The 15,227-nt window shown below is 36.9% G+C and overlaps 1 protein-coding gene across 24 annotated transcripts in view; it reads left to right on the top strand.

Annotated features, from left to right (window-relative positions):
* Positions 1-15,227, top strand: part of TSGA10 (testis specific 10) — a 184,204-nt gene that overhangs the window by 149,929 nt on the left and 19,048 nt on the right. For all 24 annotated transcript variants that reach the window (XM_078348759.1, XM_078348758.1, XM_078348755.1 and 21 more), the window contains one exon: positions 13,454-13,656. In XM_078348759.1, the coding sequence (XP_078204885.1) occupies positions 13,454-13,656 (203 nt within the window). The remainder of the gene's footprint in view (positions 1-13,453; positions 13,657-15,227) is intronic.

Below are 15,227 nucleotides of genomic sequence, written 5' to 3'. Positions count from 1 at the left end.
ATACCATCTGACACCAGTTAGAATGGCGATCATTAAAAAATCTGGAGACAACAGATGCTGGAGAGGATGTGGAGAAAAAGGAACACTTTTACACTGTTGGTGGGAGTGTAAATTAGTTCAACCATTGTGGAAGACAGTGTGGCGATTCCTCAAGGCCTTAGAAATAGAAATTCCATTTGACCCAGCAATCCCATCACTGGGTATATATCCAAAAGACTGTAAATCGTTCTACTATAAGGACACATGCACACGAATGTTCATTGCAGCACTGTTTACAATAGCAAAGACCTGGAATCAACCCAAATGCCCACTGATGATAGACTGGATTGGGAAAATGTGGCACATATACACCATGGAATATTATGCAGCAATCAGAAATGATGAGTTTGTGTCCTTTGTAGGGACATGGATGAATCTGGAGAACATCATTGTCAGCAAACTGACACAAGAACAGAAAATGAAACACCGCATATTCTCACTCATAGGCGGGTGATGAAAAATGAGAACACATGGACACAGGGAGGGGAGTAGTAAACACTGGGGTCTATAGGGGGGAAAAGGGGAGGGCCAGTGGGAGGTGGAGGTGGGGAGAGATAACCTGGGGAGAAATGCCAAATGTGGGTGAAGGGGAGAAAGGAAGCAAAACACACTGCCATGTGTGTACCTACGCAACTGTCTTGCATGCTCTGCTCATGTACCCCAAAACCTAAAATGCAATAAAAAATTAAAAAAAAAAACAAAAGAATACATATATGAGGCCAAAAAACACATGAAAAAATGCTCACCATCACTGATTATTAGAGAAATGCAGATCAAAACCATATGGAGATACCATCTCAGTCCAGTTTGAATGGCGATCATTAAAAAATCTGGAGATACCAGATGCTGGAGAGAATGTGGAGAAACAGGAACATTTTTTACACTGTTGGTGGGAGTGTAAACTAGTTCAACCATTGTGGAAGACAGTGTGGCACTTCCTCAAGGACCTAGAAATAGAAATTCCATTTGACCCAGCAATCCCATTACTGATATACCCAAAGGATTATAAATCATTCTATTATAAGGACACATGCACATGTATGTTCATTGTGGCACTGTTTACAATATCAAAGACCTGGAACCAACCCAAATGCCCATCGACGATAGACTGGACTGGGAAAATATGGCACATATTCACATGGAATACTATGCAGCCATAAGACACGATGAGTTCATGTCCTTTGTAGGGATATGGATGAATCTGGAAACCATAATTCTCAGCAAACTGACACAAGAACAGAAAATAAAACACTGCATGTTCTCACTCATAGGTGGGTATTGAACAATGAGAACACATGGACACAGAGAGAGAGCATCACACACTGGGGTCTGTTGGGGGTGACAAGGGAGGGACAGTGGGGAGGGAGATGGGGAGATCAGAGAGGGATAACAGGGGGAGAAATGCCAGATGTAGGTGATGGGGGGATGAAGGCAGCAAACCACCTTGCCATGTGTGTAACGATGCAACAATCTTGCATGATCTGCACATGTACCCCGGAACCTAAAGTACAATAAAAAAAAAGAAAAAGTACAAAACAAAAAAATATATCCTCATGCACTTGCTCCTGCAAAATATGACATAGAAACAAGCATTGTTGCCTTGCTGTCAACATCGGTAGACTCATCAACCTGGATTGCATACCACAGTGACTCATTAATCCTCTCTAACAATTGTTTCTAAATATTGTCTGTTATTTCATCTAGTTATTCATCTAGTTATGATACTAGCTGAAAGAGGAACATGTGCCACCTTTTGAACTTCAGCCTCTCCTAAAATTTTATGACAGATATCCTTATCAGTAGGCAGGAGCAACTCTTCACAATAGCAAAGGGCTTCCTAGCATTAGCAATGCGTTTAGCCACTAAGAATGATGCTCTTAGTGGAAATGCATTTGATGAAGTGGTAGTCTTTAATAATGGCTTCTGTTCTTTGTGTTCACATTTTTTTTTCTTTTGAAAAACTCCGAAGGCTTGTCTTTTAATGCAGGGTGCTTGGTCACCATATGGCAAAGCAGTTTTGAAGGTTTCATGATTTCATTGGATATACAAAGCAGACTTGGAGAATGTGAGTCACCTGTTGCAGTGAACCCGTAATTTAAGTAGGGCTTGGTATTTTCTTTTAAATGCAGCTTTCCTTTTTTGGCAGTCTTAGAGTCTTCGGCTGTCTCATCATTGGGTCTTTTGCCCTTTTCAAAGAAGTTTTCTAAGGATGTTTGTTTTTTACTCATTTTGGCTAGGGTTAGCTTGTGGGCTTACCAAAACTGTGAATGAGATAAGTACTCAAATGCAGGAAAGAGACCTGAATGGAAGTGGTAAATAAAAGAATGGGCGGGCTATACAATTGAAGCACATCAACTCACTTGCCACTATAAAGCCTACCACCAAATGCATCTTAATTGTCACTTGCCACTCAGTGATAGGGTTTTGATATTAGTCTGCAAGTAATTGATTTATTATGGTCTCTGTGCTGTCAAACCTTTCTGCTAATGTTAATCTATATTTGCAGCTGCTCCCCCAGAGCTAACATCAGTGCCTCATCTCCACCTCAGATCATCAGGTATTAGATTCTTTTAAAGAGTGCGCAACTGAGATCCCTTGCCTGTGCAGTTCACAATAGGGTTCTGCTCCTATGAGAATCTAATGCTGCTGCTGATCTGACAGGAGGCAGAGCTCAGGCAGTAATGCAAGTGATGGGGAGCAGCTGTAAATACAGATGAAGCTTTACTGGCTTGCCTGCACTCACCTCCTGCTGTGTAGCCCAGTTCCTAACAGACCACGGACTGGTAGCAGTCTGTGGCCTGGGGGCTGGGGACTCCTTCATCAGACATGTGGTTTGCAAATATGTTCTTTCACTAAGTATGTGGCTTGTGGTTTTTATCCTCTTAACAGGGTCTTTCTCAGATAAAAAGTTTTCAGTTTTGATGAAGTCACATTTATAAATTTTCCCTTTATGGATTGTGCTTTTGGCTTAAGTCTAAATATTATTTGCTATAGCTCTAAATCCCAAAGATTTTCCTACTTCTTATTCTAAATGTTTTATAATTTTATTTTTCACATGTAGTTCCATGACCTATTTTGAGTTAATTCTGCATGAAGTATGAGGTTTACATAGAGGTCTCTCTCTCTCTCTCTCTCTCTCTCTCTCTCTCTCTCTCTCTGTGATTATCCAACTGCTTCAGTACTATTTGCTTAAAAACCTTTCTTTCTGCCACTGAAAAGATTTCATGAAAAATCAGTTGGGCATATTTGTGTGGGCCTATTTCTTGGTTTTCTCTTCTTTCACATTGACCTATATAGCTGTCTTTTCACCAATACCACACAATTTTGATTAGTCTAGTTATATATTGTCTTTAATTCAGGTTTATCTGCTTTATTCTCTTTTTTTTCAAAATTATTTTAGGTATTCTAGTCTCTTTGATTTTTCACATATGTTTTAAGAATAATCTTTTTATATCAACAAAAATCCTATTTGGATTTTGATAGGAATTGCATTAAAATTCCATTATCTTGAGGAGAATTAACATGTTTACTATGCTAAAGCTTTCAGTTCGTGAATGTGATATGTCTTACTTAGATCTTCCTTGATTTCTTTTGTTAACTTTGTGTAGTTTTCAGCATGCAAGTTCTGCACATGTTTAGATTTCTACCTATAAAATAAAAAGTATTATTTTTTGAGCTATTATAAATGGTAATTTAGTTTTAATGTCATTGTCAATGTGTTTCTTGCTAGTATGTAGAAGTACAGTTGATTTTTATTCTTCTGTTTTCTTTTGGTTTGGTTTTAGAAATTAGATTTCACTCTGTCACCCAGGCTGGAGTGCAGTGGCACATAGATTAGTGCAGCCTTGAGCCCCTGGGCTCAAGTGATCCTTTCACCTAAGCCTCCCAAGTAGCTGGGCGACACTACAGGCATGTGCTACCGTGCCTGGCTAACATTTTAATTTTTGTAGAGATGGGGTCTTGCTAGGTTGCCCAGGCTGGTCTCGAACTTCTGGCCTCAATCAATCCTCCTGCCTCAGCCTCCCAAAGTGCTGGGATTACAGGCATTAGCCAGCATGCCCAGCTAACACTTTTAATTTTTTTTTATCATGGAGTCTCGCTCTGTTGTCCAGGTTGGAGTACAGTGGCATGATCTTGGCTCACTGTAACCTCCACCTCCTGGGTTCAAGCGATTCTCCTGCCTTAGCCTCCCGAGAAGCTGGGATTACCAGCACACACCACCACACCCAGCTAATTTTTGTATTTTTAGTAGGGACAGGGTTTCATCATGTTTGCCAGGCTGGTCTTGAACTTCTGACCTCATGTTATCCACCTTCCAAGGCCTCCTGGGATTAAAGGCATGAGCCACTTTGCCTGGTCAACAATTTTAATTTCTGAATGTTTATCTTGTCTCCTGTGAACTTGCCAAATCTAGTTATTACTTCTAGGAGTTTTCCTGCAGATTCCCTGGGGTTTTCTAGGTAAACAACCATTGTATCTGAAAATAAGAACAGTTTTAATTCTTTCTGATCTGTGTACCTTTTCGCACTCTTTCATAATTAAGCACTGTCAAATAAGAGTGGTGCAAATAAGGCATGTTGCCTTCTTTCCAGTATTAGGCAGAAAGCATTCAGTGTTTCACGACTAAGTTTACTGTTATCTGTAGTATTTTCTAGTTGCTCTTATGAAGTAGAGAGAGTTCCCCTCTATTCCCATATTTCTAAGAGTTTTTTTTTTTATCATAGATAGATGTTGAATTTTGTCAACTGCTTTTTCAGCATCTAATTATCAGATCCAATTATCTTTCTTCTTTAACCTATTAATATGATAGATCATGTTGATTGTTTTTGAATATTGAATTAACCTTCCATCCCTGAGATCACTCATAATTTTAAATAAGAAAGGAGAAGTTAGGGTCAAAAATATCTATATTACTACCTTCATTCTCCTACAAAAATAGTTTAAAGCACTGTCTGGACCTTTTTTCAGTCTTAGTTTTCTTTGCTTTTCTTTTTAAAAAAATAATATTTACTGAGATATATTTATTGGGATATAATTCACATAATGTACAGTACACTCGGGTCTTGATTTTCTATTTCTAAAATAATCATATATCTATGAACTAACTCTTCTCAAGAGGAATTTTGAGAACATGAATTCCAAATATTCTTCCTTTAATGTCCTTTAATTAATACTTATGTTATAGATGATTTCTTTAGGCATAAGAAGTGCTTTGGAGAATCTCAAATAATTTTTGAAGAAAGCAAAGGATTTTTAAAGTGTGGTCATCATCTTAGGCCAAAATGAATTTCAGAACCTAAAACTAGAATAAGGTACTTTCTCCCACTATAGACGTTTTGTTACATTTCCTTCTGGCCCTTTTCTTTTCCTAGCCAGATTTTTGTGTTCTTTTGCATATTTGTAATATAATGTATTAAATGGATTATTCTACTTTTTACCATTTCTGTATAAAAATTTAAAAATTTTTAACATGAACTTTTTTTTTACATAAAACTTTTATCACATTTTGCATTATATCCTTAAGATCGATTCCCACAAGTGGAAATTTTGGCACATACAGCCAATGAGCTTTCAAAAAGCCACTGCTTCACAATTAAGAGGAAACTTCATGAAAACACTTAGAAGTTGAATAGAGAACCATGGACAGCGGCAGCTAACACGAGCCCTTCTGGGGTCAGAGCAAGCCTCAATAACTTGCCTCAAAACTACCCCTTCTTCTGTGAGTTTGACTGAGAGTGGATGGTGGTGATGAGGGGCTGAGGGTGAAGGGAGTAGGGTAAGAAGAGAGACATTGGTCAGGGTGTACAAATTTTCAGTTACAAAGTGAGTAAGTTTGGGAGATCTAATGTACAGCATGGTAACTATAGTTAATATACTGTATAGTTGAAATTTGCTGTGAATAGATCTTGTGTTCTTATCACACACATACAGTAGTAACTAGATGAGAGAGAGGTGATGAATATGTTAGTTAGCTTAATTGTGGTAATCATTTTACAATGTATGTGTGTATCAAAACATCATGTTATATACCTTAAGTATATATAATTTTTATTTGTCAATCATACCTCAACAATGCTTGCGTTGGGAAGTAGTACCCCTGCAAAGGGATCAAATGTAATTGGATCAGACTGTGAAGCAAGTTAACCCACAGTGATTGTCAAAATCAATAGAACATTCAGCTAACAATTAATAGAGGCTAATAGTTGGATTTGATACCAGTAGGGCCAGACCAGCCAGACGCTTAAGAGACAGTCAAAGAGAGCCTGAGTAAATCCATTGTCATCCTAGGGGTAGGAACTAGGGTGACTGTGCATGCCCATGGAAGGGGATCAGAGTAACTATGTGTATACCCTGAGGAGCAACATCAGAGGCTATGTACTGCAAGGGAAATAGACATCAGAGAAACAGTCCAGAGAAATAATAAGAAAACAAACCAACCATAACAAGACCCAAGATGGGGAGGATCAGTATTTAGAGGTGCTACAATGTATTTTTTAAAATTTCTAATTTTCAACAACAAAAAAATTTTACCTTCAAAAATCCAAGAAAATGCCACCCATCCATAGGAAAATAAAGCAAACAAAAGAAACTGCTTTTTAGAGCAGCTTATTATTTCTTTATTATTAGTTATTTGATGAGACATTGTTATTATGCCTTCTTTTACTTTTTCTTATCTTTTTAATTGACAAATAATTGTGTATATTTATGGAGTACAGTGTGATGTTTTGGTCTATGTGTGTAGAAAGATTTGATGTATGTATGGTAGACAGGTTTAATTAAGCTAATTAACATATCAAATTATCAAATTATTTTTTGGAGTGATATTAAAATTTTATTCTTTTTGAAATTTTGAATTATACAGTAGATTATTATTAACTGTGGTCACCATGCAGTGTAATAAATCACCAAAACTTATTTCTCCAGTCAAACTAAAACTTTGAACTCTTTGATCAACATCTTCCCTTTTTCAGTCCTTCCTCCTTTCACCATTCTACTCTCTGTTTCTACCCCTGGGCCACAGACCTGCATGGGTCCATGGCCTGTTACCACAAACTGGTACCAGTCTCACCCGCACAGCAGGAGGAGGTGAGCGGTAGGTGGGTTAGTGAGCATTACTGCCTGAGCTCTGCCTCCTGTCAGATCATAAGTGGCATTAGATTGTCATAGGAGCATGCACCATATTGTGAACTGCACATGTGAGGGATCTAGGTTGCACACTCCTTGTGAGAATCTAACTAATGCCTGATGATCTGAGGTAGAACAGTTTCATCCCCAAACCATCCCCACCCCCACTGCTGTCCATGGAAAAATTTTCTTCCATGAAACCAGTCCATGGTGACAAAAAGGTTGGAGATTGTTGCTGCATAGTATTCTATTTTGTATATATACCACATTTTCTTTATCCATTCATCTATTTATGGCCTTACTTTACTTCCTTAAGTATGATTTCCTTTGTTTCTTTGAACATATTTAAAAGGGCTGCTTTGAGGTATTTGCTAAGTCTGACTATGTATGTTTGCTGTCCTTCTAACAATTTCTTTAAAAGCTATAAAATTTAAAAGTAATAATTGTAATAATATATCATTGGACTTGTGACATATAGAGATGTAAATGTAAGCAGTAATATCCCTAATGAGAGAAGGAGTAAATACAGCTATGTAGAAATAGCATTTCTGTGTTGAGCTGGAAATAATTCAACAGTAATAATTGCAGACATCAGTACCTCACTTTCAATAATGAAGAGAGCAGCTAGGCAGAGCATCAACAAGGAAATACAGGATTTCAACAACACTGAAACCAAATTTGCATTAACATAAACATATAAAACACTCTTTCAACAACAGTGGAATACATAGTCTTCTCAACATGGAAGATCCTCCAGAACTGATCATACATTAGGCCATAAAACAAGCCTTAATAGATTTAAAAGGATTGAACTTATGCAAAGTATGTTCTCCCACCACAATGGAATTGTTAGGGATTGATAAAAGAAGGAAATTTTGTAAATTTACAAGTATATAAAAATTGAGCAGTACATTCCCAAGCAGTGGTGAGTCAAAGAAGAAATCACAAAGGAAAAATAGAAAATACTCTGAGATTAGCGAAAATGAGTATGTATTGTGTCAAAACATACAGGATGCAGTTAAAGCAGTACTTACAGGGAAATTTATAGCTATAAATTCCTATCTATATTAAAAAAAAAGAAGAAGAAAGATCTTAAGTCACTTACCTAGCCTTCCACTCAGAACACTGAAAAAAGGGAACAAACTAAACCCACAGTAAGAAGAATGAAAATAATAATCAAGATTAGAACAAAAACTAAGTTGAGAGAACAACTGATAATCAAAGAAGTCACAAGCTTGTTCTTTCAGAATATCAACACAATTGACAAATCTTTAGCAAAGTGACAGAGTCAAATTACTAAAATCGGGAATAAGAGAAGAGACATCACTACTATCCTAGTAAAAAAGTGTCATAGGGGAATATTATGAAGAATTGAATGCCAAAAATTAAATGCTTGGATGAAATCCACAAGTTTCCAAAAAAACACAGACTATTAAATCTGACTGAAAGAAAAGTAGAAAATCTGAATAAACCTACAACTTAAGAGGTCAAAATAGAAAATTTTAAATTTCCATAAAGTAATATCAAGGCCCAGATGGCTTCAGTTGTGAATTCTTCCAAATGATTCAAGATGCATTTATCCAAAATTTTTGCAAACTTCCAAAAGTAGCAGAGAACATTTCCCAATGCATTCTATGAAGCCATTATTGCCGTGAGGCCAAAACCAGACAAAGACCTCACAGGAAAAATAAAACTGCAGACCAGTATCTCTTATGAATACAGATGAAAAATTCTCAAGAAAATACTATAAAACTGAATCCAACAACACATAAAATGAAGTCTACACCCTCATATACACCATGGAATATTATGCAGCAATCAAAAATGATGAGTTTGTGTCCTTTGTAGGGACATGGATGAATCTGGAGAACATCATTCTCAACAAACTGACAAATACCGCATATTCTCACTCATAGGCGGGTGAGGAAAAATGAGAACACATGTACACAGGGAAGGGGGTACTACACACTGGGGTCTATTGGGGGGAATAGGGGAGGGACAGTGGGGGCGGGAAGCTGGGGAGGGATAGCCTGGGGAGAAATGCCAAATGTGGGTGAAGGGGAGGAAGGCAGCAAAATACACTGCCATGTGTGTACCTATGCAACTATCTTGCCTGTTCTGCACATGTACCCCAAAACCTAAAATGCAAAAAAAAAAAAAAAAAAAAAGAAATCTACACCCTCAAGTAGGGTTTATTCCATGAATGCTGGGTTAGTGTAATACCTGAAAATCAATTAATATATCATCATATCAATAGAATCAAGAATGAAAACCACACGGCCTCAATGGATGCAGAAAAAGCATTTGGTAAAATCCAACATTCTTGCCTTTATAAAAACAGTGTATAAACAAACTATGAATTGAAAGAAACTTTCTTGACCTCATAAAGGGCACCTGTGAAAACCGCACAGCAAGCCTGGTAGAATGCTTTTGCCCTAAGATCAGTTTCAAGACAAGAATACCAACCTTGCCTTTTCTATTTAACATTGTAGCAGAGGTTCTAGGCAGGGCAATTAGGCAAGAAAAAGAAATAAAAGGCATCCAGAATGGAAAATAAGTAAAACTATCTCTGTTTGCAGGTGACATGATCTGAAATACAGAAAATCCTAAGAATCAATGAAAAAACTACTAGAAATAATAAATGAGCATCAGGGTTGTAGGATACAAGATCAATATCCAATTATTGTATTTTTTATTTCTATACAATAACAATGAACAATCTGAAAATGAAAATAAGAAAACAATTCTATCAAATTGAATTGCATCAAAAAGGGTAGCATTAAAAAAGAATAAATACAGCCGGGTGCTGTGGCTCACTGTAAACCCAACACTTTGGGAGGCCAAGGCGGGCAGATCACGAGGTCAGGAGATTGAGACCATTGTGGCCAACATGGCGAAACTGTCTCTACTAAAAATGCAAAAATTAGTTGGGCGTGGATGCCTATAATCCCAGCTACTCAGGAAGCCGAGGCAGGAGAATTGCTTGAACCAGGAAATCGGAGGTTGCAGTGAGCAGAGATCATTCCACGGCACTCCAGCCTGGTGACTGAATAAGACTCTGTCTCCAAGAAAAAAGAAAAAAGGGACAAACACTTAGGAATTAATTTAACAAAAGAAGTTACAAAACTACAGAACATTTTAACAGAGATTAAAGGAGACCTAAATAAATGGAAACACATCCCATGTTCGTGGGTCAGAACACGAATGTATAAACCATTTCTGGACTCTGAATTCTGTTCCATCAAACTCTATGTCTTTCCTTATACTAGTATCATGCTGATTACTTTAGTTTTGCAGCCAGCTTTGAAATCAGGAAGTGTGATTCTCTCAAGTTTTTCTTTTTCAAGATTTTGGCAATTCTGGGTCACTTGCACTTCCATATGAGTTTTAGATCAGTTTAACAGTTTCTACAAAGAAGACACCTGGGATTCTGATAAAGCACTGCCTTAAATGTGTGGATCAATTTTGGGAGTAACGCCATCTTAACAATGAAAAGATGCTGAACATCATTAATAGAAAAATGCAAATCAAAATCATACTATTTCACAACAACTAGGATGGCTATAGTCACAGAGAAGATAAAAAATGTTGACAAAAATGTGGAAAAAGTGAAACCTTCATATATTGCTGGTGGAAATGTAAAATATTGAGGCAACTTTGGAAATCATTTTGGCAGTTCCTCAAAATGTTAAAAATTAGATTACCATACAGCTCATAAATGTCACTTCTGTGTGTTAAAGAGTAATGGAAAACATGTCCATGCAAAAACTTGTATACAAATCTTTATGGCAATATTATTTATATTAGTCCCAAGGTATAATAAGCCAAATATGTTTAACTCATGAATAGATCTGTGGTTTATCTATGCAATGGAGTGTTACTAGGCAATACAAGTAACGAAATTTTGATACTTGCTAAAACATTGACAATTCTTAAAAACATTATGCTAATAAAGGAATCCAGTCACAAATGACCACATACACATTGTTTGTTTCTGTGTATATGAAATATCCAGAATGAGGCAAATAGTAGAAAATAGTTTAGGGGTTGCCTAGGGCCACAGAGTGTTCTGTGTTGTTTTTTTGTTTTGTTTTAGTTTTTGTTTTTTTGAGATAATGGTCTCCTCCAGTAGCCCTGGCTGGAATGCAGTGGTGCTATCTTGGCTCACTGTAGCCTCGACCTCCCGGGCTCAGGTGATTTCTCACCTCAGCCTCCTGACTAGTTGGGACTACAGGCCTATGTCACCATGGCTGGCTAAGTTTTTGTATTTTTTGTAGTGATGGGGTTTCACCATGTTGCCCAGACTGGTCTCGAACTCCTGAACTGAAGCAATTTGCCTACATTGGCCTCCCAGAGTGCTGGGATTACAGGTTTTAGCCACCATGCTTGACACTGAGTTTCTTTTTGAGATGATGAAAAAGTTCTAACATTAGATTGTGGTAATGATTGTACAACTGTGTTAATATGCTAAAAATAATTGATGCCATGTGAATTACATCAAAAAAGCTATTATCAAAAAAAAATCATGGTTCATTTTCTACTCCTGCCAGCAAAGTATATGAGATTGCCATTGCCCAATGTAATGTTCGTTAACACAAACTAACACATTTTTCCACTAGATAGATTAGAACAGTGTCTTTGGTAGAGTTTTTTCTGGTTCAGCTGAAAGAGATTTTGCTCCCAGTGTGCATTTAATAATGACCTTTTTAATGGTCATGACTAGAGTAGGGAATGCTGGTGGCATCGATTGGGCAGAGGCCAGGAATACTGCTAAGCATCCTGTAACGCATAGTGCTGCCCCCACTCCAAGTAATGATCCAACCCAAAAGATCAGTAATGTCAAGGTAAAAAAAACCCTGGGCCGGGCTCAGTTGCTCACGCTGTAATCACAGCACTTTGGGAGGCTGAGATGGGTGGATCTCGAGATCAGGAGTTCCAGACCATCCTGGCTAACCCAGTGAAACCCCGTCTACTAAAAATATAAAAATTAGCTGGGTGTAGTGGTGCATGCCTCTAATCCCAGCTACTCAGGAGGCTGAGGCAGAATTGCTTGAACTCAGGAGGTAGAGGTTACAGTGAGCCAAGATCGCACCACTGCACTCCAGCCTAGGCGACAGGGCAAGACTCCGTCCCTGGGCAGGGGCTGGGAGGAGGTGAACCCCGAACTAGTAATGGCATCTTGTTCTAATTTATTTTATTACTATTAAGGGTAAAATTTCCCCATATGTTTACAATTCAATTTTATTTCTTCTTTAGTAAATTTTCTGATCATTATCATTTAGCTCATATTTCTCATCAGTTCATATGAGTTCTTTACGTTAGTAGAGATATAAACAATTAACCTTATTTACTAAGTTTATTTGTCTTCCAGTTGTTTCCTTTCAAATTTTCGTTAAGTTCATATTGACTATCAAAATGTGTTGGTTTTTTTTTTAATGTGACCACACTTTTTTTTTGCATTGTATCTAGCTTAGAAAATTATTTCCCTGCTTGCCTATCTCCTTTCCCTGTAATTTCACTTTTATTTCTTTTACTGGAATTTAAAGTTTACCTTTTCACATTTAACTTTTTAAATGCATATAAGATTTATTATGTACATTACAAGATAAGGAATATTTTTTTTACTAGTGATTGTTCTTCCTCCTTTTGAAAAACCAATTGTGTCACAAGGAATATTTTAAGGCTCAACATAACTTTCTTTTTTTTTTTGAGACGAAGTCTCACTCTGTCACCCTGGCAAGAGTGCAGTGGCACGATCTCAGCCCACTGCAACCTCTGCCTCCCTGGTTCAAGCAATTCTCCTGTGTCAGCCTCCTAAGTAGCTGGGACTATCAAGATAACTTTCAAAAAAGGAAGCTTTCCACAAGTTTATACAAGGAAGGAATGTATAATTACTCCTTATATTCCTTAATTATGGAGTCCAATGACATTCTAATAAGCATGTAGCTCACCTGACTCAGGACAAAGCAGTACTCATAGACATCATCCTGTCAGTCTTGCAGGAGTATATAAAGAAATATCAAAGCTGGTAGTAGAAACTGGTTGCAGTTTGAAATTAATAAGCCTTTTCTTAAGGAATTTTCTGATGTGATCAAAGAGATGGAGAAAGTGATACTATACATACATGTGTGGTGTGTTTATTTGGTGAGAAGGAGGGACACAATTTCGAATCACATTAAAAGTATTTGCCAGTTTATAACAGATTATGAAAATTTTGTGAGTCCCTGATAATATAATAGTTAAGTAAAGTAATGGGAACAAGTATAGATATCTTTTTATTATTGTACAGATGGAGAATGAGTTAGATTCTGCTCGTTCTGAAATTGAACTCCTGAGGAGTCAGATGACAAATGAGAGAATCTCCATGCAGAATCTAGAAGCTTTGCTGGTGGCCAATCGAGACAAAGAATATCAGTCTCAGATAGCACTTCAAGAAAAAGAATCTGAAATTCAGCTTCTTAAGGAACACCTTTGTTTTGCAGAAAATAAAATGTGAGTTGTTTAGCAATGTAAAATTATACATCTTAAATTTCTGGTCTTTATAGATTAGTAGATTTTTAAAACTAGAATTTAGAGAATTTGCCTCTCATATGCCATTAATTAAACAGAGGATCAGAAATATTATGATTTGCCTAAGAGTTAGTGCTTTTGCTATTGTATTTTTCTTATCTAAATTTAATGATCTCTATTCTTTCCAACAGAGTTTTGAGTATAATAGAACATCTGATCTAAAATATTGCCTTTAGGAAATATAACAAAATAAGAAAAAAATAAGCAGTCTGAAACCAGAAGAATGTTCATATTTAGACCAAGATATTGCAAGCCAATGTTTGCATTTGCTGTGCCATATTTTCTTTTGTACCTATAATGTGTACTGGGTACCTAGAAGAACACCTGCATTCACAAAATACAGAAGACTTCCCAGGACATTGATTTTGGCTTCTTTTTTTTGGATCTCTAGCACTCCTAGCACCTTATAGAAGACCTTTGGCTGGAGAATTGGGTTGAAATGCCTGCCTTTATAGTGATTTTTTTTCTATTAAACTTGGTCACCTCTCACAAAAACTGATAGGGGACCCTTAACATCTGTCCTTACCTATCCCATCTATAACACTTTCCATCCAGCCTCCACTTTGTCTTCGCATAAGAGCTCAGGATATGGGGAAGGATAAGAAACATGGTCTCTGCAGTCAGCCATTCCTAGGAACCGCTGACTAGGCAAGGGCCTCAGAGCCAGGGCCAGTTTCCTCTTTTTCAGGTTATGGTGGCAGTGACTGAGTCATTCTTTTCCATTATGACAGCTAGACTATTATGATTACTTCAACTGGTTTTGCAGGATTACTTTCTCAAGGTGGTAGGTGGAAATCTACCTTAGTGAAATGTGCCAAAACTTCCACCCTAACAGCTATGCTCTGTTTTAGACTGATTGGTAAATACTAACATGTAGAATTAACATGAGAAATGTTTATGTTATTAATCTTTAAAGTTTAGATTTCAGCAGCCTATGATACTATCCTGAAAGCAAGCAAAGAGGATAGAATGTTCTGTGTGAATGACATTCATCAATGTTTATCTCTCTTATGATATTGTGCCTTATCAAAGGGTTTTTGAGCCATTGTTTAGCCTTAAGGAAGTTCCTATTAAATTGAATATTGTGTATGTATATCAGATTTTATTATAAGGCACTTGGTTGAATAGATATATATAAAACACATCATATTAATCATGGAGCTAGTGAATTCCAGTGTTAATTATTCGATCATACTACTACTTTATATAATACCTCTAAGTACTTACATAAAAAGCTATTTATAGTAAATAGTATAGATAGATGATATATAATGTGATAAAAGCTATTTATAGTAAATAGTATAGATAGATGATATATAATGTGATCCCACAGGGAAACTGAAACAGAGAAGGTTTAATTGCATGAGACTGGGATTGCTTAGGCTTTTCAAGTAGTCTACTTTGCATACTTACCATATCTCTAACATTGGCATATTTTAGATGCACTAATAAATCTGGCCATGAAAATCACATTGTGATTTGGAACCAGCTGA

The sequence above is a fragment of the Callithrix jacchus genome, chromosome 14 (genome assembly GCF_049354715.1).
Source record: "Callithrix jacchus isolate 240 chromosome 14, calJac240_pri, whole genome shotgun sequence".
In the NCBI taxonomy this organism is placed as follows: domain Eukaryota; kingdom Metazoa; phylum Chordata; class Mammalia; order Primates; family Cebidae; genus Callithrix; species Callithrix jacchus.
Note: the sequence above shows the minus strand (reverse complement) of the source record. Positions and strands in the feature narration are given on the sequence as shown.